We start from the raw sequence: 25,161 nt of genomic DNA, 5'->3' as shown, positions 1-25,161 counted from the left end.
AACAACCAATTAGCATTGAAAATTACACAAAAAAACAAACAAAAAAAAAAACCAGTAGCACATATTTGTTTTGTTTTTTTGCTATATCTGAGTGCATTGTGTAACAGTTGGTGTGATTTTTCTGAGACTTCTGTAAGCTAAAACTCAAGAGGAGAATTATTTTAGATGACAGTTGTTTTGCTAGGAGAAAAAACAGCTGTGTGTGTACACATACCTGTTCATTTAAGCAGAGGCGTGTGTGTTATACATACATATGTATATGTTTTTGTGTGCTGCCTACTTCTATGTGTGTATGTGCATGTGAGCACATGTGAGTCTGTGTATGTGTGTGTATGCGTGCTGCATCAGGACCAGGTGTTGCTCACTGACTGTGCCAGAGGAAGGCCTGTAATCCTCAGTAATCAGGCTCATTCCTTACTGTCTCTTTCCGGTGCTGCTGGGACCTTTAATGCAGATCTCAGAACAGTTTGTGGTCTCTGATATGACGGTGAAGGTTAAGACTTGGGTAGCGGCAAAAGATCCTTGATCCTTGATCATCAGATTGTCTCCTACACTCTCTGGGCTGATGGCAAGGTAGAGGAATTCCCAGGTTTAATTACAGCGTAGAGATCTGTGACTGGTGGCAGACATCTTAAGTATGTAATCACACAGGGGAGGAACAAACAGTTATTATTCTCCAGATATCACACATTTTAATACTAATTTAATATTCTGTGGTCTGGACCTTATAAGTCTTTATCCTTGGCATCTTTACCATTTTATGGTAAATACATTTATTGAACTATATACAGGGTAGACTGATGCTATGCTGTAAAGGTTTGTGACATTTGTGAAATGTTGGAGTTATGAAAGATGCTAAAATTCTATAATAAACTAATTTTCCTGTAACACACTTAAAAAATCAGCCATGTACTGACACAAGGTTCAATCTCTTATGTTATGTACTGTTTTCAGGATTGCTGAATACATAAGGTGTGTGATAAACTAATACTTTAAGGGCGTTTTCACACTTGTCCTGAATATTTGAGTCTGCAGTCAGGACCAATTCTGGACTCGTTTGAGGGAAGGGCTCACTATCGCTACTATGTTTTCATACACAAGAACTCTATCCGAACCATGGATCAATTACGCAATTATATACATCGCATTTCTGTGCGTAGGTTCGCAAAATGGTAGGAAGAAGGTTCAGCCTCTTGCTGTTTTTTTTTTTAATTATTTTGCCTGGATATGAATGCTCAGGCAGTGAGGGAGAGCACCTTAGGAATGCAGGGAAGTGCACTGTGCAGGAGCACCTGCAAACAAGCAGTCATTCTTGTATGAGAGGATTTTTGATGCATTGTACGTCTATAGATTGCTTTGAAAGTAAAATATACTTTTAACGCTGTGCAAAAGTTTTAGTTACCTGAGTAAAATGGATTTTAATAGTTTATCTAGATAGTAAGCATACTTACTCAGAAAATACACAAAACTTGAAAAGGGAAGTAATGCAGTCAAGTTATGAAATGAACCAATCACATAGCCCGACACATGGTGCCTGGAGCGAGCAGATAGCTTCCACATCTGCTGCGGAACACTCCAGAGCTCAGAAGCAAACCCCAGACCACCAATTTCAGAAGGACCAGAGGTACTCTGGACCACTCCTAGGCTTGAAAACAACTTTCAAACTTGACCAAATGTACTGAACTCACAGAGCAAGCCGACATGGGTCTGGAAAAAAGTTATAATGTGAAAATGTCCTAAGTGGCAAAAGAGCCAAAAAGTGGCAAACAAGTGCTTTTCTTCCTCTAAAATGCATTCAGGTGAGCCTTTGATAGAGTGGGAAAATTGTGATTTGGCAACTGGCATCTCTCATTCCTGGGTGTAATCAATTGCTTTGACACTATTATAGCCATATATATATATATATATATATATATATCCACAGGGGACCTAATCTACAAACATTTCACTTGACATTATAAACAGTTAAACAAAACAATGAAAAGAGAGAAGAGAGAGAGGCTCAAATGCTTGCACTCTACACCCCTGCTTTTTTTCAGAAATATGTTTTATCTCTGTTTGAAGATATTTGCCTCTGATTTATGACATTTACAGTGTTAAACATGAAAGGATGCCGCCTGTTTTCAGATTTTGGCCCAGATTTATAGCAACAGCAGAGACATTTGAACAACAAAAATCCCCCCAGTGACACATCACATGGGACTCTGTTAAGAAGCTCAGTAATCAGGGGAAGTTTTGGTGCCATTTCAGCTCTTCCTGAATGGGGCCTCAAGCAACAACAAAATCAGTAAATGGTTGGCCATGTCTATGCTATCACCTGTTCTTATCATCTATGGAGGATGTGCTGGCTTCTGGGAGTCTCATCGCACACATAGCACTCTGCTTATCACCCTCTCTTCCTGACAGTGTTCGGCGATGCTTTTTTGGAAATGTCCCTGAATACACAGCGGTCACTGCTAGACAAACCTATCGAGCTATCAAGTGAAAAATCTAATACTGACTGGAGCTTTTAGGAGTAAATTAAAATTGAGGGATATCTTTGTGGTCCTTATGAAAGCACCTTATTACGCTCAGTACAGAGTGTGTCCAGGACAGAAGCACTACATAGTGCGGTGTCTTCCTGATCTAAAACCAATTCTGATTGGATGAGTATGATGAACATGTGATCTGCCATCCATATACACAGCTCTGAATATAGAGTTTTTGAAAAGTGTCATGGTTTCCCATTCCCTGGTGTCGCATTTCCCATCTCTACCCATTTGTTCTTCCTGTTCTGCCTCGTTTTGACTTTTCCCACCCTTGATTTATTACACCTGTGTCTCATTGGCATTCATCAGTCTATGTATTTATATCCCTTGTTCCTGTATCTCATTTATTAGTCTTTGAATGTGCTTACTGTAGGATTTTGCTAGCCTGCCTGTTGTTTTCTGTTTTACTGTTGAGTTTCCTTTTGGTTAGTTCCCCTTTGGTGTTCTGTATAGCTGGTGTTTTCTTTCTTTTGTTTGTTCCATCTCTGTTATGCCTGTCAACTCTGAGTGTGTCAGTCATTTTAAAGAATTTTCAGTTCTGCCTGCCTCAGCATTACAGAAAGTTTTATATCTATAGTTACGTAATTAGGTTTAGAATGTGCAAAAACAAACGCTTAGTCAGCACTGCCTACTTCCCCTTAAAATTACATATAACTTAATTACATTCCCAGAGTTTAATCGTATTATCCAGTGTAGCCAACGCTAAAGGTTGACTTGACTTGATCTGTTGTAACAGCAGTAGAGCAGTGAGTATAGACTTCTTTCCCCCTGCACTGAGTGGTAAAACACAGCCAGCAGGCACAGCCAGCAGGCACCCCATAGTCACAGTGACTCAGCAGCCTGCCTTATCTGCCTGGCTTGTGAATTAGCAAGAATGTGTATGCAAGCACACACACACACACACACACACACACACACACACAATTACACTTTGCAACAATCAACTGCAAGTTCTCAATTTGCTGTAGTTTAGTATTTTTTCACTGGATTTATACTTTTATAGCAGTTTAAAACACACAAACAAGTAGGTAGGAACATACACAATGTAGTCTGTATGCTGCCTATGGCTGCTTCCCCTACAAAACCAATATGGAGGCCTACAGTAGTGAGTACTTCAATAAATGATATGGGAATATATTAATAATCATCATTAATAAATTACATCATTATTCCAGAGCTTTCCAGACTGCTTACAACAGCATTTATCACTCTAGCCGCACCCTTTATACTTCAGCCCTGAGATCTTACTCAATGTTGTTTTTCATGAGGCCATTACCTAATGCTGACTAGACTAACCTTCAACACTGAAGGCTATGTTCTAACCATGACCTGATGTTCTGATTATAATATAGGCCATGTAACACTACCCACCAATTCTGAAAAAAGATTTGTAGTACATATTTTATACTGATTCCCATATAGAAATAGGCAAGGGCAGTTTATTTATAACATTTCACACATTCCAAGTGTCTTACCAGTGTCTTCACCAGTTTAGACCTGCTATGTGTTTTTCTATGTAAAATTTACATTTCTGTACAAAATGATTAAAACTGCGTATTGGGTGGGTGTGATACTGTTTTAATCTGTCTGATTAAAGTCTGTAAAAGAGAAAAATATGAGCAGAACAGAAAAGTTAACATTCCAGAGAAATATTTTGATTAAACGCTCCATGCCTTTTCTGTTTTTATATTTTTAATTATTTATTTTTGTTTTTAAATAGCGTAGTAACAGCGTCCTGTGTCAACTGTCAAATATTTTGGTATATAACTTTAAAAACAAACAAACAAAAAACCAGTATATTAATTTTATGGCAGACATATCTATCAGTCGTTAGGCGATTTTTATTATTGCTTAAATTTACACATCATAACAAGCCAAACCGATAACGCCACAGCCCATGAGCGTTTTCTGCGCTATCACTGCGCGGCGGCTGCTTTTGAGTCAGCAGAGGCAGGGCCGAAACATCCCCTTGTTGCCATCCGCAAACAGCGATCGGTGCGCTATTTAAGGAAGAGAAAACATGGCACGCGCTTTAGTCAAACGGGAATCCGTCGAGTGCGAGATGCACAGATCAGAAGTCCAAAGCAAGACTTTCGTGTACACGAAGAAGAGGGGGTATGACATTACACGCAACCCCTACCTGAACAAGGTAACGCGAATGAGTTTTGTTGGCTTTTCCCCCCAGTTTGTTTAGTTGCAGTTTCCCTGGCCGGCTTGTTTGCTAATACGATAGTGATGTTGGGGATATCGAGAGAACTAGTCTATAATTAGATTTAAAGGCGCAGGATACACACTGTCTGCTCGCTCTGGTTAAAGACAGCCCACCGGTCGTTTACGGTCTAGCAGTGCGCACACGGTAGCACATAACATGTAGTCGCCACAGGTACCGTATAGCGAGGATGTAATGTATATTTGCGTAGAAGAAATGGACTGCGCAATAGAAATATATGGGGCATAAAATTATTCCCATGTGGTGATGAACAGATAGCTAAACATGGATCTAGAACTATATGTTGTGTAACTACTTTTATTGGGTGAGAGAAGGTTTAGAACAGTTTGCCTTTATAATAATCATAATTTCTCATTAAAACGTATAATAAGCAAAACTTTGCTTAGTTTAAAAGTTCGTGTGCTGTGGGTGATCGGGAGCAGTCATGGTTCTCTAATCCCCCTCTTGTCACAAACGCACCTGGTGATTCATGACAGCGGTGTGATTTATTTTTTTTCTGCAGTGAGTGGGATATATTCCTGTTCCTATGTCAAGCTACTTTATTAGAAAGACCTGCTTTGCACTTACTGATCACTTAATTTGGTACTTTACAGCTAGATTTTACAGGTGTATCGCTACGGGCTGTAGCCCATCTGATTGCCATGCGCAATTGTCCACCAACCTTCACCTCCATAAGCACTCATTAGTTTCTGGACCACCGAACAGACATTATTTAGTTGGTGGACCATTCTCAACACAACAGCGAGACTGACATGATAGTGGCAGCGTAGAAGATGCTGTGTTAGTATGATTTTATAAGTTCAGTGTCTCTATAATAAATATACTTTTCTAGCAACCTAGGCGATGAGTATAGGTACAAATCACCTTGCAAGCCATATGACTAACAGTGAAATGTATCTATAATTCTTGGTGTGATTTCAAGAATAGTAAAAGACTTTGGAATAAGCTTATGAGTTCTGGCTGTTGGGCTAATCTTCTTTAATTTTTTTTAGCTTTTAGATGTTAGCCACAGGAAGTAACATTATGTGTTAAAATGTTAGAATGTGTTAACATTGTATTACAATATAAGGAAAACATCAAGATTTGAGTCTCAACAAGTAGAATATTTGTAGTTTGATCTCACTCTCCTTTCACCTCAGCTCATGCACTGGATGATACTGTTATAGTAATAAGATTAATCTTTTTATGGTGAGCATACTGGCATTGCTTTGCATTATTTTCACATTTAGTTTCCATATGTGAAGTGGCTTGCATATTATTTTGCTTTTATATGGTCTGATAAGCCTGTGCTGATCGTATTAAAACCATTAAGCTTTCCTTGTAACCATAGGGAGATTCTCATTTAGCATTCAGTTTGTTCTGTGATCAGTTTCATTGGATCAGTCACATGATTTCCTACCGAGATTGACTGTATGGGCCCTGCAGCAGCAGTGCCTTCCTTAAGTATAGTGTGAATGTGAATGAAGTCTCTCTCTCTCTCTCTGGTGCTCTGATTAGACACCATTTCTGGGCTGATCAGGCCTCTCTCTTGTGATCAGATAAAAGTGATAAGGGGTGGCTGATTACCTCCCTGCGCCCTGCTCTGATAAGGGGTGCTGGACTGCTCTGGTCACGTGACAGGGGTGACAGTCTAAGCTGATATAGCTTCTGGTCTGCTGGCTTAGTGCCATAGACCAAATTCTGCTGACTTCATGAAGCTCTGCCTGTCATTAGGGTTAATGGCTCTGCTGTGTTGCAGGTGCATGTGTTTTGTAAAGGGTCATTTAGAGAATGAATTCACATTTTTTTAACCAGGTGTGCTGTACCAAGATGTGATGAATGATGTCTTTATACTGTACATGAATTCACACAGTATAGAGACAACTTCTGGCATGTGTGAATTTTTTTTTAATTCATATTCCACTTAAAAAATAAAAAATTAGAAAAGATTCAGACAGTGTATGCTTTTTGGTGGGTTTTTTTTGTTTGTTTTTTTTTTGCTTAAAAAACCTGACCATCTAAACCAACAGGTTGTTTTGACAGTGACCCATTTTTTATAGAGGTCATGCTTGAGATGCCTTTTGCGATGCTCAAGGCCACAGTCAGGTGAATGGGTCTCTAGGCCCCCTCTCAATCTGAATAGCCTCTTCTGTGGTGGAGTGCTGTAAGGTGGTTCTCAGAAGCTCTCTGATTAGTGTTGGTTAAATATTTAGGATAGGCCTACGTCTAAGTGGAAAAGCCCACTTGGCACGCCACAGCAAAATAAACTCAGAGTCTAGGCTTGATTTGTGGTGATTACTATCTGGGGGTCTGAAAGAGCTAGAGTATATCCTTGGCTAATTCAAATGTGCATTCTTGGGGCCCATAAAGTTAATGCGGACTTATATCTACTAATCAAATCTGTGTTTGCATTCAGACACAAACTATGTAATCGCCCCAGTTTTGTGAGTGATTTGCTATAGCAAAATAATAGTTTACTGAGATGTATTTGATGCTTTCAGTGCTTCTGGAATCCTTTAAAGACTACATAAATTACTTATCTGTTTCAGACTACATTTCTATCAGTTGCTGCTATAGTTTCATCGCCACAGCCTCAGGATGCTGGAGTAAACACAGCAAGACCTTAGCCTCCTTCTTCCGTTTACGATGCGTCTTTCTGTTCTGTTCCTGTTCCTAAGGTCAATAACCTAAATTCAGCCTAATTGACTTGTTTAATTCTTGAATTAATTAAATGAATGTTGGAGTTGGAGTTTTGCTAAGAAACTGCATACTTTGTGAGGATTATCATTTATTTGCACATGACTATTTGTACAGAGAAGTGGCTGTTCTAGACTGACTGGGGGTCAGTCATTCTGTTAGAGAGACAAGGGGGCAAGTAAGTTTTTTTTTCATTTTGCAAGCATCGGCTTTTGGATAACAAGTGACAATGTAACAACAACAGTAATAATAGCCAAATAATAATATCACCACCACAACTGCCACCACCAATATTTTTTAAAATGATTTTTGTATAGAGTGAGTGAACTTTGTATGTTTATAAATCAAACTTACCAGTGTAAAACCTGTTTTCAGCTGTACATGATTTATGAATTTATTATTTATGGTGTTGCATTGTATTCAGATTAATGTGCAGTTATGATTTTGATGTAAAAAAGCTGTCAGACACCTTTGAGTCATACGATACAGTCATATATATATATATATATATATATATATATATATATATATATATATATATATATAGAGAGAGAGAGAGAGAGAGAGAGAGAGAGAGAGAGAGAGAGAGAGAGAGAAAGAGTTATACATTATATACAATAAAAGCACTATTTTGAAAAACATTACATGATTTGGTTAGAAATACACAAATAAATTCGTTCGCTGGGGTAGACAGGATAGTTTTAAGACATTTTGCTCAACTTTATTTCTTCTTTACTGCTGTCACTATATCAGTCTTGCTTGTTATTTTCCCAGTTGCGCCTTGTTCCACTAAGCTAAGTGGTAAAAATATCTTTTCAGATCCTTTTAAAATCCACTTTGACCCCATATAATCACAAAGTGTAACCAGACTATATGCATAATAATTATTCGATTCTGCATTTAGGGGGGCCATGGGAGGCCCTACCGTGTTGTTACAGAGCCACCACCCCCCTCAAACCCAGCCCCCCCCCCCCACTTCCCAAGATTCACCTTTGGTACAGAGTGCTTCAGCATGGTATAGCTTCTAATCTTCTAGATCAGGTGGATCGAATAGAAACCAGTAGTGTAAAAATGATCTCGTATCAGTAGGTTTTTTTCTACCTTCAGTTGACTTCATGACTAAGCCTGATCAATTATTGCTTGTTTGCAAAAACACACTCTTCCACATGCATGTATATTTTACAGGGAGGGTGTAGGACATTCCTAATTTGATGCTGCGGGACTTGTGTGATGAAAGTCACGACACCTCACATCCACCAGTTGGATTTGCCTTTCAGTCCTGCCCAAAGCTACCCATCCTCCTTCATTCCCGCAAGCCCACACCCTCCCTACCTGTGGTTCAGCCAGGATGTTATAACTGTGTATGCTTTGTGCTCTGTGTGATGCCAAGAGGCAAAAGGAAGAGAGAAAGAGGTTCTCTGTGGAGCTGAGGAGAGGAAGTGGGAGCAGCCCCCTACACTTCACAGGCCCCCTCTGTGCTCCTGTATTATCTCACTTAATGAACCGCCTGTGTGAATTAAAGCAAAATTCTCTGTGCCAGGCTGCAGCCAAAAAAAACGTAAGCAACACAACACAACACTCTCTCAGCGGCTCAGTACAGATCCCATTACAACCATACACATATAGCATATCATGTTTTTCAGAGCTAACAGACTAACAGATGCTCTTTCAGCTTGTGGTGAAAATGAGAGTTAAGCTCAATTTCAAATGCGGCACCTCAGGACCCAGAGCTGCTGACCACAGTGCTCTCTTGTGGGGGTGGGGGTGTTGAAGTACCAGTTCTCACTCTATGCAGCTTTATTAGAGTGGACCAATTTCTCTGAGCCCATTTTTGTGTTTTTACCTTGTTTCCACACACCTGACCCCACTTGGGAAATACTGGGTAATCACCTGATCAATATAAATCAGGTGTGCTTGAGCAGAGAAAACATGCATTAGGGTCCCTAGGACTGGGGTTTAAGAACCAATGTTTTCATGGGTGATTAAGCAGAAAAATATTCAATCAAATATTGTCAAATTATTACAAAGTAGAACTTAATGAAGTAGCTCTATATATACAACATATATACAAGCCTTGCTAGGAGACAATGGACCAAGGAATGAAAGGGAGTCTAGACAGTATCCTGTCCTGCAGTGATCACTGTGGTGGTCCAAGGGGCAAAGGCAAAGGTTTTTCATATGGTGATAGCCTGGAGTGCTGTAATTAGGATAGGCTCATTGGTTAAATTTGAAATAAATCCAATAAACAAGACCCTTGAGCCATTCACCCACAATAAGTGGTTTACTTGATTTGTTTCTAGTGTTCATTTTTCTATTGCCTTTTTGTTCTTCCGGTGGGAGTTCTCAAACCCACCCCTCTCTCTAACAGGGGAGTCCCTTTTATATTTTTAGAATCTGGTAGATATTGGACTTACATTTCTAGAAGTATTACAGTATATGTGCCATACCCTTGCGTCAAACCCATGACTTTTATACTGCTAGCCCCATGCTCAACTTTCTCAACCAGGTGAGCTACATGAGCACATCCACTCAGCCACCCTGGAATGTGGTGTGCTCTTCTGCCCACTGATCACTCCACCTAGAGTTCATTCAAACGGTGTACAGTGAGTTCACCAAAAGGTTCTTTTCCAGTGATAAGTATCAGTGTTTGAAATGCCCATATATTAATAAACTAATAAAGTTATCAGTGGTCTTGACAAATCACAAACAGCTGCCAGTCAGCCATCATTCACATGATGCTGTTCTGGCTGCCTCTGCTGTCTTTTGGCCTGGGGTATGCTGCAAGATAACGGACATCTAAGGTCAAGGCTTAGTTAGGGAGTGTTCGCGGTGACTTTTTAAATGCGGGGCACACCACATCACATGTTCAAAAAAGCTAAATTTACTTCTTTGGGATTGGCTGGTGCCAAGTAAGTAAACACTAGACAGAGAGAGTATGGCAAAACTGCACTGAGAGAAAGTCCATTTTTCCACCATCAAGCCAGAAGGTTTTACCTTCTGTAGCCTACATGATCTCTCAGCTCTTGTGGGATTCATAAAAATATAAATCATTTCTTTGTTAATACAAAATAAAATGTTGCATGTGAGCATATATATCTACACCCATTCATATCTACACACACTAAACATTTTTAATAGCCTGCATGCTATATTAACTATAGTTTGTAGGGAAGTTTGTCAGAGGATCTCAGAGCCAATGAAGATTAAGCTCTGTTGTCATCATAAAGAACCAAGTGAAGAGCAATTGGCGGTGCAGGTTCTGAAACCTGCTTGCTCTTATGAGATTATAACAGCATACATAATCATAATGTGACAGTTGCTCCAATGCAAGTTGGACAAAAACTAACCAGCATGCACCGTACTGGACATTGCTCTTAATCGCTTAAGACCGTTGGTTTTTTAACTTAATTGCGTGGCTTAAAAACACGATGCGTATTGCAGGAACATGTTTTGCACTCCATAGGCAAATACGTAAAGAAGCACACTTCAGTGAGTTTGAAAAGGCGTCATGTGAATGTGAATAGAGTTGTTATTTCTGCACTGTGTAACGGTGAGCGGTAAGGAGGCGGACGCATGTGCGGAGAAGAGCGAGATTTATTATGGGCAAATCTAAAATCAGAGTCGTTAAGGCAGTCCAGGGTCAAAGAGCCGACATGGAGAGTACGTGGATATTTGGATAACAAACACATGAAGGCAAACGGGGGATCAGGCTATAACAAGACGCTAAAAAACATTTGGGGCTAAGAAATACGAAAGCTCGGAGAAACACAAAGGAACATAACCATACGAAATAAACATCCAATGAACAGGCGAGACCAAGCCACACGACAGGGTTTAAATACATGAGCTTAACAAGATAGAAATGAGGGACAGGTGTGAGCAATCAAACGAGGGCCGGAGAAACAGTTCTCTAGAATTATTGGCACCTTTGGTAAAAATGAGCCAGAAAGCCATGAAAAATGTCTCTGGTGCCTTTTTAAATTGTTTGTGTGATGACCTAAGTGTTTATAGTGTTGAATTACATAATGTAGCCAATTTTATGTAACATCACACTGTTTTCATGATTCAGCTTTATTTGTCTGAGCTTCATTAGTGGGTTAGTGGTTTTGGGTGGAGGGGGTGGCTACAAAGAACAAAAGTAGTTTTTTCAGGCACTAATTCCTGAGAATGGGTACTGCTTCACACACATACATACATATATATATATATATATATATATATATATATATATATATATATATATATATATATATACGCCATTTTTATAACTGATTTTGTGGATGTGCATCCTAAGTTGATATCAGTTTTACTGATTTCATGCATGCATATGTTGCGGGGCATTCTACTTTCTCATGACATCTTTCTAGGTGGGCTGTGAAAGTGAGTGTGATAGGCCAGGTATGCTCCCAGGTGTGGCCACCCACAAAGATATTACAGTCACTCTGTTATGTGGTCAGGAGAGTGAGTGAACTTATATGAAACCACACACACACACACATGCACACAGTGATACCTCTCATACAAAAGATAGACATTTTAATGTGGTAGTTTATCTAGAAAAAAATAAGTTCTACTCTTAACATACATTTTGTGCATGTCAAAATGAAGTTTCAGAATAGTTCTAGCTCAAAAAAGCTGGCTTCTTCAATGATTTAAACAATGTGCATATGTAACTTAATGCTAAAACACATCTCAACCACATTGGTTTTGACTGTCTGAAGTCTCCATCTTAAGGCGATAATATTACTATGTATTTCAAAGATGCATTTAAGTTCACCAAAATTATTTTCATTTGGTGGATCTTGATAAATTATATTATTCATCAAAATAACGACATAACACAAACTGTCAGATACTGGTTAGGTTGCTCACAACACACAACAAAAATGTGTTTTATCTGTACGTGCATATGTTAGGGAACTCTCCAGATGTCTATTCATATTACTGTTATTGTTTGGGAGGTGGGTAAAGATGTAGCTGGCTTTGAGCTGGGTTATGTAGGGGCTTGTGTAGTTTATAAATGCTCCTTTTTGAGCCAATGCAAAGGCAAGTTGGATAAGATCAAATAAAATACTTAATCTTAAACAGAAAAAAAAATAATAATAATTTTATATATATATATATATATATATATATATATATATATATATATATATTACTCATAATGCTAAAGTGTAATGTCAAATTTGATAGTGAATCAGTATTTTGTGAGCCTAGCTGAGAATTTTCTGTCTCTGGCCCAAGGTACTGTGGATGCCCACTGATTGATTCCTGTTTTTATATGCGCCACAATACTTTGCCCATCAGAGAACAACAATCACATTTACTCATCCATGATGTCGTCAACTTGATCATGCTTGAAAGGCAACACGGAGATATTCCTTCCAGTGTGTTAGACAGCTAGTCAGATCTGTTATAGAGTTAGTCAGAGTGAATAACACAAGGGGGCACAAGACACAGGTTGGGGTGGTCTGTAGCTGTTTGTTGTGATTACAGTAAATACATTTTGTAGCATTCAGTTGTAGATGAAGATACTTAATTGTATTCTTAAAAACATGAATTAATTAGACCTTCAATTACTATTAATTGCTATTATTATAGCTATTGTTTTGATTGATTTGATCATTGCTTGCTTGGCCTGAGAGAGAGAGGTGGGACCGCCAGTAAAGTGGGTTCAAGGTATCAAACCCAACACTTTGACTAATCGTGTGAATGTAATCTGGTTTAAATTACCTGTAGGACATTAAATCTCTGAATACGAGCTTGCTTAACTGGAAGAGAAACGTTCCGTCTCTTATCCAGCAAGGCTTGGGGATTACCACCACTCAGAGGGTTTTAAAGTCCTAGCCTGTGCTTACCAAGCCAGGAAAGGTATTTGCTTGGCTGCGGCACAAGTCCATCTCTTTTATACACTTTTTGTTCTGCAAAAATGGGTGGCTATTACATAGAGCTGGCCTCCATGCAGGTGGACTTTTAACCAGACCAAGGGGACTTATGAGTAGAATGAGAAGACACTGAGGTCTAGGCATGACCTGGCCCTTGGAGGGAAGCCTGTGATTTTATCACTTGTTCTTTGATCTCTGCCTGTAGATGCTCTGTATGTTCATGGTCTGGACCATTAGCTCTGCAGTATACTGTACAATGTTTTTAATGGAAGCAAAGAATCCCTTCTGTATGCAGAGAATTATTCATCCTGCATCAAATTAGTGTATATGATTTTTTGCTTTTAAAATGTGATATAGTGAGCAACATCAAAAGCACTTAAGGTGCTTAGTTTCAAATCACAGAGAGGAATGGGCTATATTAGCAACACTAGTTAAGCTCATCATCAGTTCTTATGCTTTAGCCTGCCCCTGAATAAACTAACAAATATTTCTACATCAAAGCTAACAAACATCAGTAACATTAAAACTATGCATTGTAGCCACATACCTAGCTGTCTTTCCTAAGTATTTAAAGGCTTGGACTGCTCCAGAGGGAACCAACACACGAGGCTGTAAAATGCTGCCATGACAGGTGAACATGAAAGTATTCCCTATGGCTCCCCATGTCTCTTGCATTTCTCTCCAATATAACCTCCTTTTACAAGGTCATTCACCCAACAATTACTTTCATATACACTTGGTCCTACATGTCAGCTCACGTGATCTGAGTCTTTGAGTTTTTGCTGCTGTAAAGCAGTCTAATATGTGTATCTAGTGAACCGTTTTCAGGGAACCTGTTCTCTTATATCAGTGTGATTTATTGGAGTGCAGATTTGTGTGTCAAAGTCCTCCTCAAGTTCAAGCTTTTGTGGGTCATGGTGAGTTCTACAGAGGGTGGTCTGATTTTCCTATTAAGAGGGAGCCCATATCTGGCTAGTGGTTCAAAATTATAATCATTGAGGTCAGTCCTCTGCATTGCCTATTTTCCCACACTCAACTAGCTATGGAGAGTTTGCCTCTCAAAGCTGTTTTTGACAGAAATGTATTCAAATAAATTAACACAGGATGTAGCTGATTGGCTGGAGTTTGAACAACAAACACATGGTATATGTAGGATGCACAGAAATGTGTTCTTATAAATTAAAACAGATGTAGATGATTGGCTGGAGTTTGACCAAAAAACACAATGAATGTGAATGATGCACAAGTTCTTCTCAAAGCCATGACCCACATGTTCTCCGTCACAATAGACTGTGGTGTCATGCAATTTTGTCAAGATGATTAAAACATTTGTATTCCTTCCTGCCATGCTGTCACTATTCCTTTAACTTAACAGTTGAAAAATGGAAGTCTCTGTTGCCCTGTGGTTCAGAAGAATGACCTGATTAGATGTTGTGTGCATACTGGATTTATGGGGCAGGTGGGCTCTACTGTCCCAGAGAACCAAGTGAGCTGCTATCTTGCTTTCTTGTTCTGTAAATCTAGAGAAAGTGATGGTTTGAAAGAATTTCTTCATCCTCTGTCAGTGGAGAAATATATTAAAAAAGGCCGACGCTACTGATCACAAATGAAATCTATTAGAACCGTATTAGCTAAAATGTAACTAGCTAATGCCTTTTCTAATTTTCATTCATTGTTAGATGGGGGAACTCTATTCCTTTAGTTTTAGTTGTCTGGACCATTGGTGTATCTTAATTTAAATGTTCCCATGGTGATGAGCGCAGTGACCAGCCCAAAAAATGAGCAGAGAACTAAATTTATTAGGTAAAGTACCTGCCCAGTTTAGTGCTTACTCGTGACTGTTGAGTGTAGTGATGTATTCACACATCATTACTATTATTATTATATTACTACTATAAATCACACCAATTTTCCCTCTGTTAGAATCCAGGACATTGCATAACACCTAGAATATTTGAAGAATGGAGCAACTCTTGGAAAATATTAGTCACCGTCTTCTTCATCATCATTCTAGTGATACACCTGCAAACTTACCTTTTTAAAAAAAAATGAGACAAAGAAAAATGTGAAATGTGTTCATCTGCTTGTCAACTGACAAGCATAGGCAGCCGATTGTCCTTTATGATTGGCTTCTGGCATCAGAGTGACTTTTAGACTCTAGAGAAAAGAATGACAGACTGCCGAGAACACAGTGTGAATGGGTGAACGAGGGGCTGCAGTTCTTCACAAATGTTTTGTGTGTGCCCTTAGTCCTGACTCAGGTCTGAATGTAATGTGCTCCTTGTACTGAGTGCAGTACAGATTCAGAACTCAGTGTGTCTGTGGTGGATTTGTGGTGAAATGTTTGTTATTGGACTTGGGATTGATTTACTTACTTGTATTTATTATCTTAAAGCGAAGTTTTATGATGTTTCTATATTAAGTTTCTGTGTATAAATAACATTTCTAAAATTCTTGAGATTTTGGTTTTGAGAAAAGATTTGAAATATCTAGCTTGCCCTAAGGAGATCTTCTTAAGATTCTGTAAGTAAACCCACCTTTTCTTTTTTCTCAGGGTAATTTATTCTGATAAAAATGAGATTCCCAGACAGGAGCTATAGTAAAATAAGATAAAAACAATTCAGGTCAGATTGTGAATTGGTCTGTGAGCTTACTCTACTCCCTCCCCAAAAAGAGGGAGTCAAAGACAAAGACTAGTTTCCAGAACACTGACCAATTTATTACAATCTCCTAATGCTGCTGAGCTGATTCCTTTATATGGAGTTAATATTTCATATGACTCCTTACAGACCTTTCCAAGCTCCTTTGCTCTTGAATATAGCATTATAGCCAGAATTTTCATACCAGCATGAAGATCAAAGTTTTGTATAACCACACAGCCATCAACTTGTGTTGTTATTATGCCGCCTGGCAACTGCACAGTCAAAGGAATCTCCCAACATGGTCAGCAGTGTGTCAGATATGCTTTGCAGAGAAGCAGTCAAGAGAGCCAGACCCAGTCAAACACCGGCATCCCAACTGAATGCAACATATGCAGTCTTACACCTTCAAAAGCCAGTAAACATTTCTGCTTGCTGAGATTAGAACCCCCTTGTAACCTTTCTCAGTTCCCATCTCGGTGAAAGAGATGCTTTACAACCTCACAAAAAAAAACAACCCAGTTATTTCTCCTTTTCACAGTGCTTTTATGGGGGAAAAGAAGTTTGCTTATACATCTACCAGGCTGTGTCCTAACTCCACACCATGACCATAGCAACCACCATGTTGCACCCATAACCATCAGAGGTCAAAAGTCAGAGTTGTTGCTTGTGTTAGCATTATACAAAAAGAAACGTCTTTTGTGAACTTTTACCATCGTAATTCTGGTAAAACTGGCCCTGGTGCTGAGCTAAACATGGATGGATGGACTCTGTCAAGATGCAGTTGGGAGGCACTGTTTTAGTCTTGCAAGAGGCCTAGTTTGATGCACATTAACAGGTCAAAAAACAACACAGAAACAATATTTGATTCCATAACTGGTTTAAAGAGGCTTTTGGCTATATGTAATGTTGGGGCATATGACAGATACAGAAAATAAGCATGCAATAAAACTCTGTACCTCTACACCACTCTAAGGATAGAAGCAAAAATATGGATAACTGTCCATTATTTAGATAAACAGCAGTTACCTCAAAGTTCCGACACAGAAAGAAGATTATAACATTGCGTTCTCTGTTTATAGTTGATGTGACTGTGTATTCATGCCTACCTGTTTATGTAGAGTGTGTTTGTGACTGCGAGTCTGAGACTCTGTCTGTGTGTGTGTGTGCGGGGGGGGGGGGGGGGGGGGTGTAGGTGGGTGTGTTTGATTTAGCAGTGGAGTCTGTGTGGGTGGGCAGGGAGGTACCAGGACCGGAATGAGATCAAATAATGCAATGGCAGATCCTAGAGTGGAGTTACCCCACATCACCAAAAGCAACTTTACAAGCGCTCTCACACAAACTGGCCTTTAGTTCCCATGTGACAGAGCAAAAAGAGAGAGATTTTGCAATGCCCTGCATTACTACAGCAAAATTCTGAAAATTATGCTAAAAAAAGGTTTGACGAAGGAAAGACAGACAATTCAACTGAGACAGACAGAAAGAGAATGTATTGCCCTTGTTTCTCAATAAAAATGTGCCCTTTTCTGTCTCAAAAAAGACAGCCCTTGCTGTCCAGGGTTTGTGTTGTCTGCATTTTTCAGTTTCTGTCTCCCTCTCTCTGGGTTCCTCTGGGGTGGAATGGCCTGACCCTGGCTCTGATCCAGGTGAGCTGAGTGCCATCCACAGCAGGCTCTGACTGCCCTTGCTGTTTGCCTACTGCCCCTGTTGTTCTTCCAGCTAGACAGAGATTTAATCTAGTCTTCATTCCTAAAACCACTCATGTTTTTTCTCTAATCACTGGTAGTTATTTGAACAGTTCACACAACCGGCTGGCTGGTGTGTTGTCACATCTGGTTCCCAGTTAAAGATGTTCAGTTCCTGACCTTCGATGTTATAAACCAAATGTGTCAAGAGTACAGCTTTTTTGTTTTTCTTGTTAAGGCAAACTACTTGTGTGCATGCACTTTTGTGTGTGTATCATTCTCTCAATGAGTCATATTCTCCACCAGCTGTTCAGATGTGGCACACCAGTTAATCTAGGATCCATCAGCTTCAGGCCCCTCTGGTTGCACCCTCCCTGATCTTCGGCTTTATATTTTGCTGACTCTTTGACTAATGCGAACCTCACTGGGCCCAAAGGCCCCCCTGAGTCATACAGAGCATGTGGGCCTGTGGGTTCCCCTGACAGGCCGCGAGCAGCTTGCTGCCCTGCGTCCCCAACCCATGTGGTCCACAGCAGCATGGCAGTGGCACTCAGCACTGCTCATTCTTGGCCAGTCTGGCGGCCTGCACTGGCAGGCGTGCTACGTGGCCAGCATCGCGCCAAATCAAATGTGCGGACACGTACTTCGATGTGGTATTAATACGTGGGTTTAGGTAGTGGCAGCATTTACGAGAATAGTGGCAGGTCATTTGTTGGCTGTTCCGTCAGTGGGAGTGACATCCTCCCCACATTTCTGGCAGGGCACATTTCTTAGCAGCAGTCGAAGTCCTTACCTAATCGGTCTGCTGTGAGCCTGAGTTCACTCTCTCTTTAATCTCATTTCTGGAGCTGCTGTCAGCACTGTTTCTATTTGTGTACTGGTGCTTTAGGACTGTCTGTACTCTCATTGGTGCTAAGAGATAACACAGCATTCTCAGTTATTCTTTCATTTTTCTGTGACATAAGATAATTATTCTTCACCATTACAAAAGAAATCCGGAAATCCACAGAATCCTGAGTTAATTATCTCTAGTACATAAAAGAGATCAGAACCTTCCTTTGAAGCTCATCTCAGAAGCATTACCATGACCTTGACGCAGATTTGCAGGCTTGAGGCTCTGTCCAAAGATGACCAACAGTCTGCACTGGCTGGGGAGTCTGTGAAAGGCATTAGGAAAAAAAATGACCACTTCTCTGCTTTCCTTAGCATACGAAGCTCCCACACAGCACCCAGTTCTTGAGTCGCCGCTCGTTCTGCTCGTCTGTTCCCACTCACTGTGTACTCTGGTAGGGACTGATCGGAGGCTGCGTTCTTCTCCCCCACTGTGTCAGATCCACCGCTTTGGGTGAGTGGGAAAAGGCCTCTCTGTCGCGTCTCATCAGAGCACTCTCAGCGGGTGTGCCTTTTTCGCATGGAAAAAAGTACTTTGATTAAAGCATGAAAGGAACATGGAATGGAAACAAACATCGCAAGCAGTTCGAAACAAACACCGCAAGCAGTTCGAAACAAACACCGCAAGCAGTTCGAAACGCTGCTCTCTGATGCGCTTCATTCTCAGCAAATGAGAGACCGTCGATATTTGGTTCTCTCACATTTTGTTCCCAGTAGAATTAGACAAAACTGTGGCTTTGCGTTGATACATTTATTCGTTAGTTTAACGTAGTTGTGGTACTCAAATGGTCAGCGGAAAAAGCATCAATATATGAAGATAACCTTGTTGAAGTTCTGCTAAAACTCAAGTTAACGAGGTAAACTATCAGTGGACTCCAAACATAAGACAAACTTCATGACAAGATTATTAATTGTTCAACCTAAGTAACAGGTTTAAACAGGTTGCTAACGAGCTGACAAGTTTTCAATCAAATTCACCTTCACCCAGTGTGCCTGAGTCAAATCTGAGAGTGACGGAAGCATTTGTGAGTGTGACTGAAGCGTGTGTGTTACTGAAGCATGTGATTTGAGGTATGTGTGAGTGTGACTGAAGCATATGAGTGCAGTGTTTTTGAGTGTGACTGAAGGGAGTGTGTTACTGAACCATGTGTGAGTGTAACTAAAATGTGTGCCACACTTGTGTGAGTGCAGTTGAAGCAAGTGTGTCACTGAAATGTGTGACTGAAGTGTGACTTTCACTGAAGCAAATGTGAGTAGCACTAAAGTTTTTGTGTGCGACTGAAATGTGTATGAGTGTAACTGAAGAGTATAAGTGGGATGTGTTTGAGTGTGATTAAAGAGAATATGAGTGTAATTGAAATATGTATTAGTGTGATTAAAATGTGTGAGTGTAAATAAAATCCTTCTTCACTGCCTCACATTCTCTAGTGGATGCTCCTTTAATGACTCTTGGGAATTACAGAAATTCCACGGGAGTTTTTTTTAATTTATTGAATACTGCCTTTTGAATTTAGAAAATTGTTTGCTTTGAAGGTTGAGTATGGACTTTTATCAGCAAGGAAAATCAAAGCTTTCATGTTGGACCTTAACAGTCCGTAATGACTTTCCGCTGAGCCGTGTGGTTTCGGTGATGGTGGTGGGTTGGGGGTGGCACCAGCTTTGGCTGGGGCAGAGGGGTGGTTCGGACGTCCCTGACATCCCTGGTGCCCCTGCTGGTTAAGACCTGTGCCTGCAGCACGTGTTGGCGGCCAGCTTCAGATGTGGCCGGCTGCCCATGTGGAAGTGTTCAGGAACTCCCGCCGCGCCCAGCTTCCAGGGTGGAAATTGTGGGGGGAAGAACAGTGCCAGCCTGTGACTAGGGGGTGAGGGAGTCACACTTGCTCCTAGATTCCTCCTGGTTTCTTTCTCTCTTTTTTTTAGGAACTTGCTTATTAGTGATGAATTTGTATGCTTTGCCCCAATTTACTATGAATTAAAACTTCATTATTCATCTGGTTCCCATGTTTCCTAATTTTATGTGATTTTTTTTTCCCATTTAAGAGAGTTTTGTAGGCAGGCATTAAAGCCATGCCAAGATTCCAGAACGGACATCCAACCCAGGAGCATAACCAGCTGAAGTAAAAATGAATGCGTATCCGCTTTGTGTAGACAAAATGTTTGTTGGTACACTAACAACCATTATAAACATGGTAATACTTGATGTGTGTGCATGTGTGTGTGTGCGCATGTGTGCAAGATTCCTCATAGCATTGACATAGGCATGACGTGCTAAAACATTGTTAATAATATAAATACAGAGCGGTGTACAGTGCGATCTCCCACTTTCTATTAACAGCTAACTGCCTGTTGTTTTGCACCTCATTAAGATTCCTACCACTGAAGATTCCACATAGCCCAAGGGGACTGTTGTTCCTCTGGAAGCTTTTTATCTGCAGTCTCTCCATAAAAGCTCTCTCCCGTCCTGTCATTTCTCACAGCCCTCTTTTCTTTTTGTTGTTTTCAACCCAGGATATTTTCCTGCTCCCTCTGAGCCCTGACCGATGAACAGAACCGGTCCCTGAATGACGATATACTGATGAAGGGCTGTTCTGTTTAAAGGGCCAGACAAGATTCTTCTTGAGTCGAACTGGAGGGCACTTTGATGGGAGTGTTGCTGGGAGTTATTTCTCTAATCTCACCACTCATGCATGCTGTGAGATGGAGCTGCCTCTCAGAAGCAGCCATCCAGAACCCCGAGTGGAGGGGCCCTTGGGCCCGAGCGGGCCAGTGTGCTGTGCACTGCCATAGTTGCCACGGAAGATGTTAATTAGGCCTTTGGGCCAAGTTGATGTCTCTTTTACATGTAGGATACAAGAGGTATTCACTGGGCAGAGCTGTCTAAGTAATTATACTTAATGAAGTAGAGGCAGTGTTTTGAAACCTTATCTCCCAGCCCAGTTTTGAGGTCAAAATCCTCAGTCTTCCAGTGATAATTGTGCTAGTTTTGCTGTTGTTGTTGTTGTTGTTATTGTTGTCCTACCATGGTCCTCCTATTTGGTTAGCTCTGATCATGGAACATACCCATGACCTTACAAGCTGGAGAGGCTTCTGTTTTCACCCTAGCCACGCTTCAAATGGACACCACCACAGGCGTCTCTGATGCAGCAGACAGTGCTACTGAATCATAGCTCTGATGTAACCACACAGTAAGCATCCAGGGACAGTTCTCATCAAACCACCAGCTCATTGACAAAATAGAATGTCTGTTTTCAATCATCAGGAAGGTAGTAATTCAGGGCTGGCACAACATTGATGACATTTAGAGCTTCTTAAATACAGACCATCAGCAGTACACTGCAGTCTGCTACTCCAGATGACAGACGGGAAGGAACAGAACCACTCTACAAATAGTACCTAGTCATCCTGCAGCTATAACTCTGCCCTTAGCTCAGCTTAAAAGCTATGGATTGCCATTTTGAGCTCTCTCTCTCTCTCTCTCTCTCTCTCTCTCTCTCTCTCTCTCTCTCTCTCTCTCTCTCTCGCGCTCTCTCTCTCTCTCTCTCTCACACTCGCTCTCTCTCTCTCTCTCTCTCTCTCTCTCTCTCTGTGTGTGTGTGTGTGTGTTGGGGAGGTGGTGGTGGCATATGATTTCTTTGATACATGTGGGCATGTTCTACATATGCAGAATTGTTAGGTGTTTGTGTAGTTCAGCACTGAACATGTGGTAATTTGTGTAAAGATCAGTAACTGATCAAAGTGGATCAGACACAATTAAGTAGTCAGTATGCACCAAGGCTGTGTGGTAGGCCGCTGCTCTGAGTAGCTATGCCAATCATTTGACTGCACTTAGGTTTAACATTCAGATCCTCTTTTAACACTAACATTTAGGCTAGCTCTGCTGAAACCTTTAATTACTGTTCATATACTTGCTTTTAGACACTCAACACCCTTAATATCACCACTATAATGTCACCGCTAAATCTCACTCAAGGTCAGGGGAAGTGCAGCAGCCAGACAAATGCACCTTAAAGACTAAGCACCAGCTAATATGACAAACACATACATACAGCGAAACCTGAGTTTCTGTCTTGTTATTATTGATAGTTAGGAATTTTGTTTTTACACACCCAAGGAATAAGGCTTAAAAAACTGTTCTTTTGCCTCACCCGCTGTCTTCGGAATGTGTCATAAATGTCATCTGTGTGACGTAGATGGTGGACAACAACTCAGAAAGTTGAATTGTAGGTTATGCAAAATGACAAAAAGGTTTGTTTTCTTTGGCTGCAATAATTAAATGTACAGTGAGACCCCCGTGCACTAATATCCCTTAGATTCCAAAATATCCAAAAAATGGACAAAATTTGCCAACCTTAAAAGGGCACTTTGGAAAGGACCATCCACTTACAGTGAAGATCTGCTTATCTGTAGTGATAGTTTCATGCCTGAAGATTACAACAACTATAAGATATGGAAAGCTGGGCTCACATGACTAATTGATCTTAAGACTGCTGCTGTTCTAAAAATATGGGCAGCACTGGAAAATTCACAGTCCAAGTTAGTCAAATTGGCATCACTCTTCAACCTTCTGGAATTTCCGGAGCAACTTCAGGTTTTTCTGTTAATTTACCTGAATTTGGCATTTTTAAAGAAATTAACATGTTATTTTCAATTTAATTCACATATAAACATTTCAGTAGTTCAGATAGTAGTTTATGTGAAATCTTCAGGGAGGTCCATTACATGGTGTTTAGCCTTTAATTCCTGCTAATGGAAACTAACGATGCCATCCTAGCATGTGTTTGTTCTTTTTTCTAATACTTGTCTGCTAATCTCCAAGAAGTGACCTGCATTTTGCATTATTACAGTAGTGATTAATGGGTTTGATCACTGGTCTGGCAGCATGGGTCTGCACTGAAATTCATGAGGTCCATGCTGTGTGAAGCGTAATGTAGTTAATTGCTATGCACCTTTTAAACAATGTTCAAAATGTGGGCATGCACTGTTACAACTTTACGAGACATCATAATGAATACAGTCATAAGAGAAGATTAATGAGTTGAGAGGGTGGGTCAGGTTAGCCTGGATGAGCTGTGGAATGCATGTGTGTATAGGCCCCAGTCTGGGACAACAGTTTTCAGCTTTCACATCAGCAGCTGTTTATCCTCCAGCACACCGCTTCGCCAGTTGCTCTGATCGCCATGACAACCTCCAGCACTGTCAGAGATGGAGTATCTTGTTTCCTCGTCATTAAATTTAATAAAATTTTGTAGGGAAATCACAGAATCATCCACGGTCCTGCTACAAACCTAATCAGCACATTAGCATTGTGATGGGTGAAGAGCAGTGTAATCAGCATTGTGTCATTGTGTGCCCACAGGGCATGGCCTTCTCTCTGGAGGAGCGATTACAGCTCGGCATCCACGGCCTCCTGCCCCCCTGCTTCCTTAGCCAGGAAGTCCAGCTCCTGCGGGTCCTCCGAAACTACGACCTCAAGAAGGATGACCTGGACAGGTGAGAACAGGGTGGGAGCTCAGACCCATATCGTCCTTGGCTAGCACTTGCAGTCCACCTCACATTTGACCATGAGCTGCACTGAAATCCAACTACTCTTGATTCTCAGGATACACGAATAAATGCTGTAATGATTTTCCATCTTTCCAAGCATTTTAAAAAGCAAAGTTTATCTTGCTAGCATCTGTAATATGCAGTTGTACTTAGCAGCTGCTGAATTTCACAGGCCACAAATTCTGCAGTTAGAACTGGGAGATAAGCTTGAGTATCAGTACTAGCATCTTCCCAGCTAGCTCATCAGCCCAGTTTTTTTGCAGTGCTCTCAAATCACAGAGTAGCTGTATACTTTTCCCATGACCTGACAGCGCCTCCCGCATTCCATCCTGTGATGCTTTTGCTTTTAGCGTATGTCCTGACTAATCGTTAATGATGTCCTGGCCATTTCCCAGCCAAGTGTTGTTTGCATTACGGTCTGTGTTTTGGTTTTCTCAACTGTGAATGGCAGTTATGGAGGAACAGGGTCGCTGACAGACACTAGCCCCTCTGCCCTGGCCTGCGTGTCATTCATATTTCAAATAGCAAAGGCTTACCAGACCTTCAGAGCTACGTCCATATAATGCCCTTTTGTTGATTAGGAGGTACAGTTGATATGCCAAGATTTTGGTTTTGTAAACAAACAAATGCCTTTCTTTGCCTCCTAGCAGAAGTTTTGGATCTACGTTAACGGTTTACGAAATTGAGTTACTAAAATCAGTTGGCAAGTCAAAAGTCTGTGAAAAGGTTTAGACGTTTAACAGAAAGCAGAGGCATAAAAGATGAGTGAAAGGGGGAGATACAGCCTGGGTCCACGGGTGTGTCTGCAGTCCGAAGAAGCAGGATAATGATTCTTGCCCCCGCACCAAGCTCCAGAGCTCTGCATGCTTATTAACACAGCCCAAAACACTTAACCAATTAGAGCACCGCTTTTGTTTGCTTACTGCCACAGCATATTGCCAATAAAACAGTGTCCCCTTTTTTCCTAACAGCTTGAAATCTAGACTAAGTGAAATATTTTTTGCTTTTAACTGCATATTTTACTACACAGTGAAAAACAAATGGAAACCTGGAAACCAGTAAAGGCTTAAACTGGAAATGGCT

General features: G+C 40.7%; 1 protein-coding gene and 1 long non-coding RNA gene across 3 annotated transcripts in view; one reads left to right on the top strand and one right to left on the bottom strand.

The window, feature by feature from the left end:
- Positions 1-4,349: 4,349 nt before the first annotated feature.
- Positions 4,350-5,725, bottom strand: LOC113578969 (uncharacterized). The gene is made up of 2 exons (XR_003410814.3): positions 4,669-5,725; positions 4,350-4,528 (listed from the first exon to the last, which is right to left on the bottom strand). It is a non-coding gene; the product is annotated as an uncharacterized LOC113578969 (long non-coding RNA).
- The window catches only part of me1 (malic enzyme 1, NADP(+)-dependent, cytosolic), a 53,131-nt gene continuing 32,491 nt past the window's right edge, over positions 4,522-25,161 (top strand). The window contains exons 1-3 of one of the 2 annotated variants that reach the window (XM_035528447.2): positions 4,570-4,677; positions 20,575-20,651; positions 23,891-24,024. In XM_035528447.2, coding sequence (XP_035384340.1) covers positions 23,894-24,024 — 131 coding nt within the window. In that variant the 5' untranslated portion in view covers positions 4,570-4,677; positions 20,575-20,651; positions 23,891-23,893. Of the gene's footprint in view, positions 4,678-20,574; positions 20,652-23,890; positions 24,025-25,161 lie in introns of both variants that reach the window. The other variant, XM_035528446.2, reaches the window with a different exon arrangement.

The sequence above is a fragment of the Electrophorus electricus genome, chromosome 11, assembly GCF_041902795.1.
Source record: "Electrophorus electricus isolate QZ-2024a chromosome 11, ASM4190279v1, whole genome shotgun sequence".
Classification (NCBI taxonomy): domain Eukaryota; kingdom Metazoa; phylum Chordata; class Actinopteri; order Gymnotiformes; family Gymnotidae; genus Electrophorus; species Electrophorus electricus.
The sequence above is the reverse complement of the archived record's forward strand: the minus strand, read 5'-3'. Positions and strand labels throughout refer to the sequence as shown.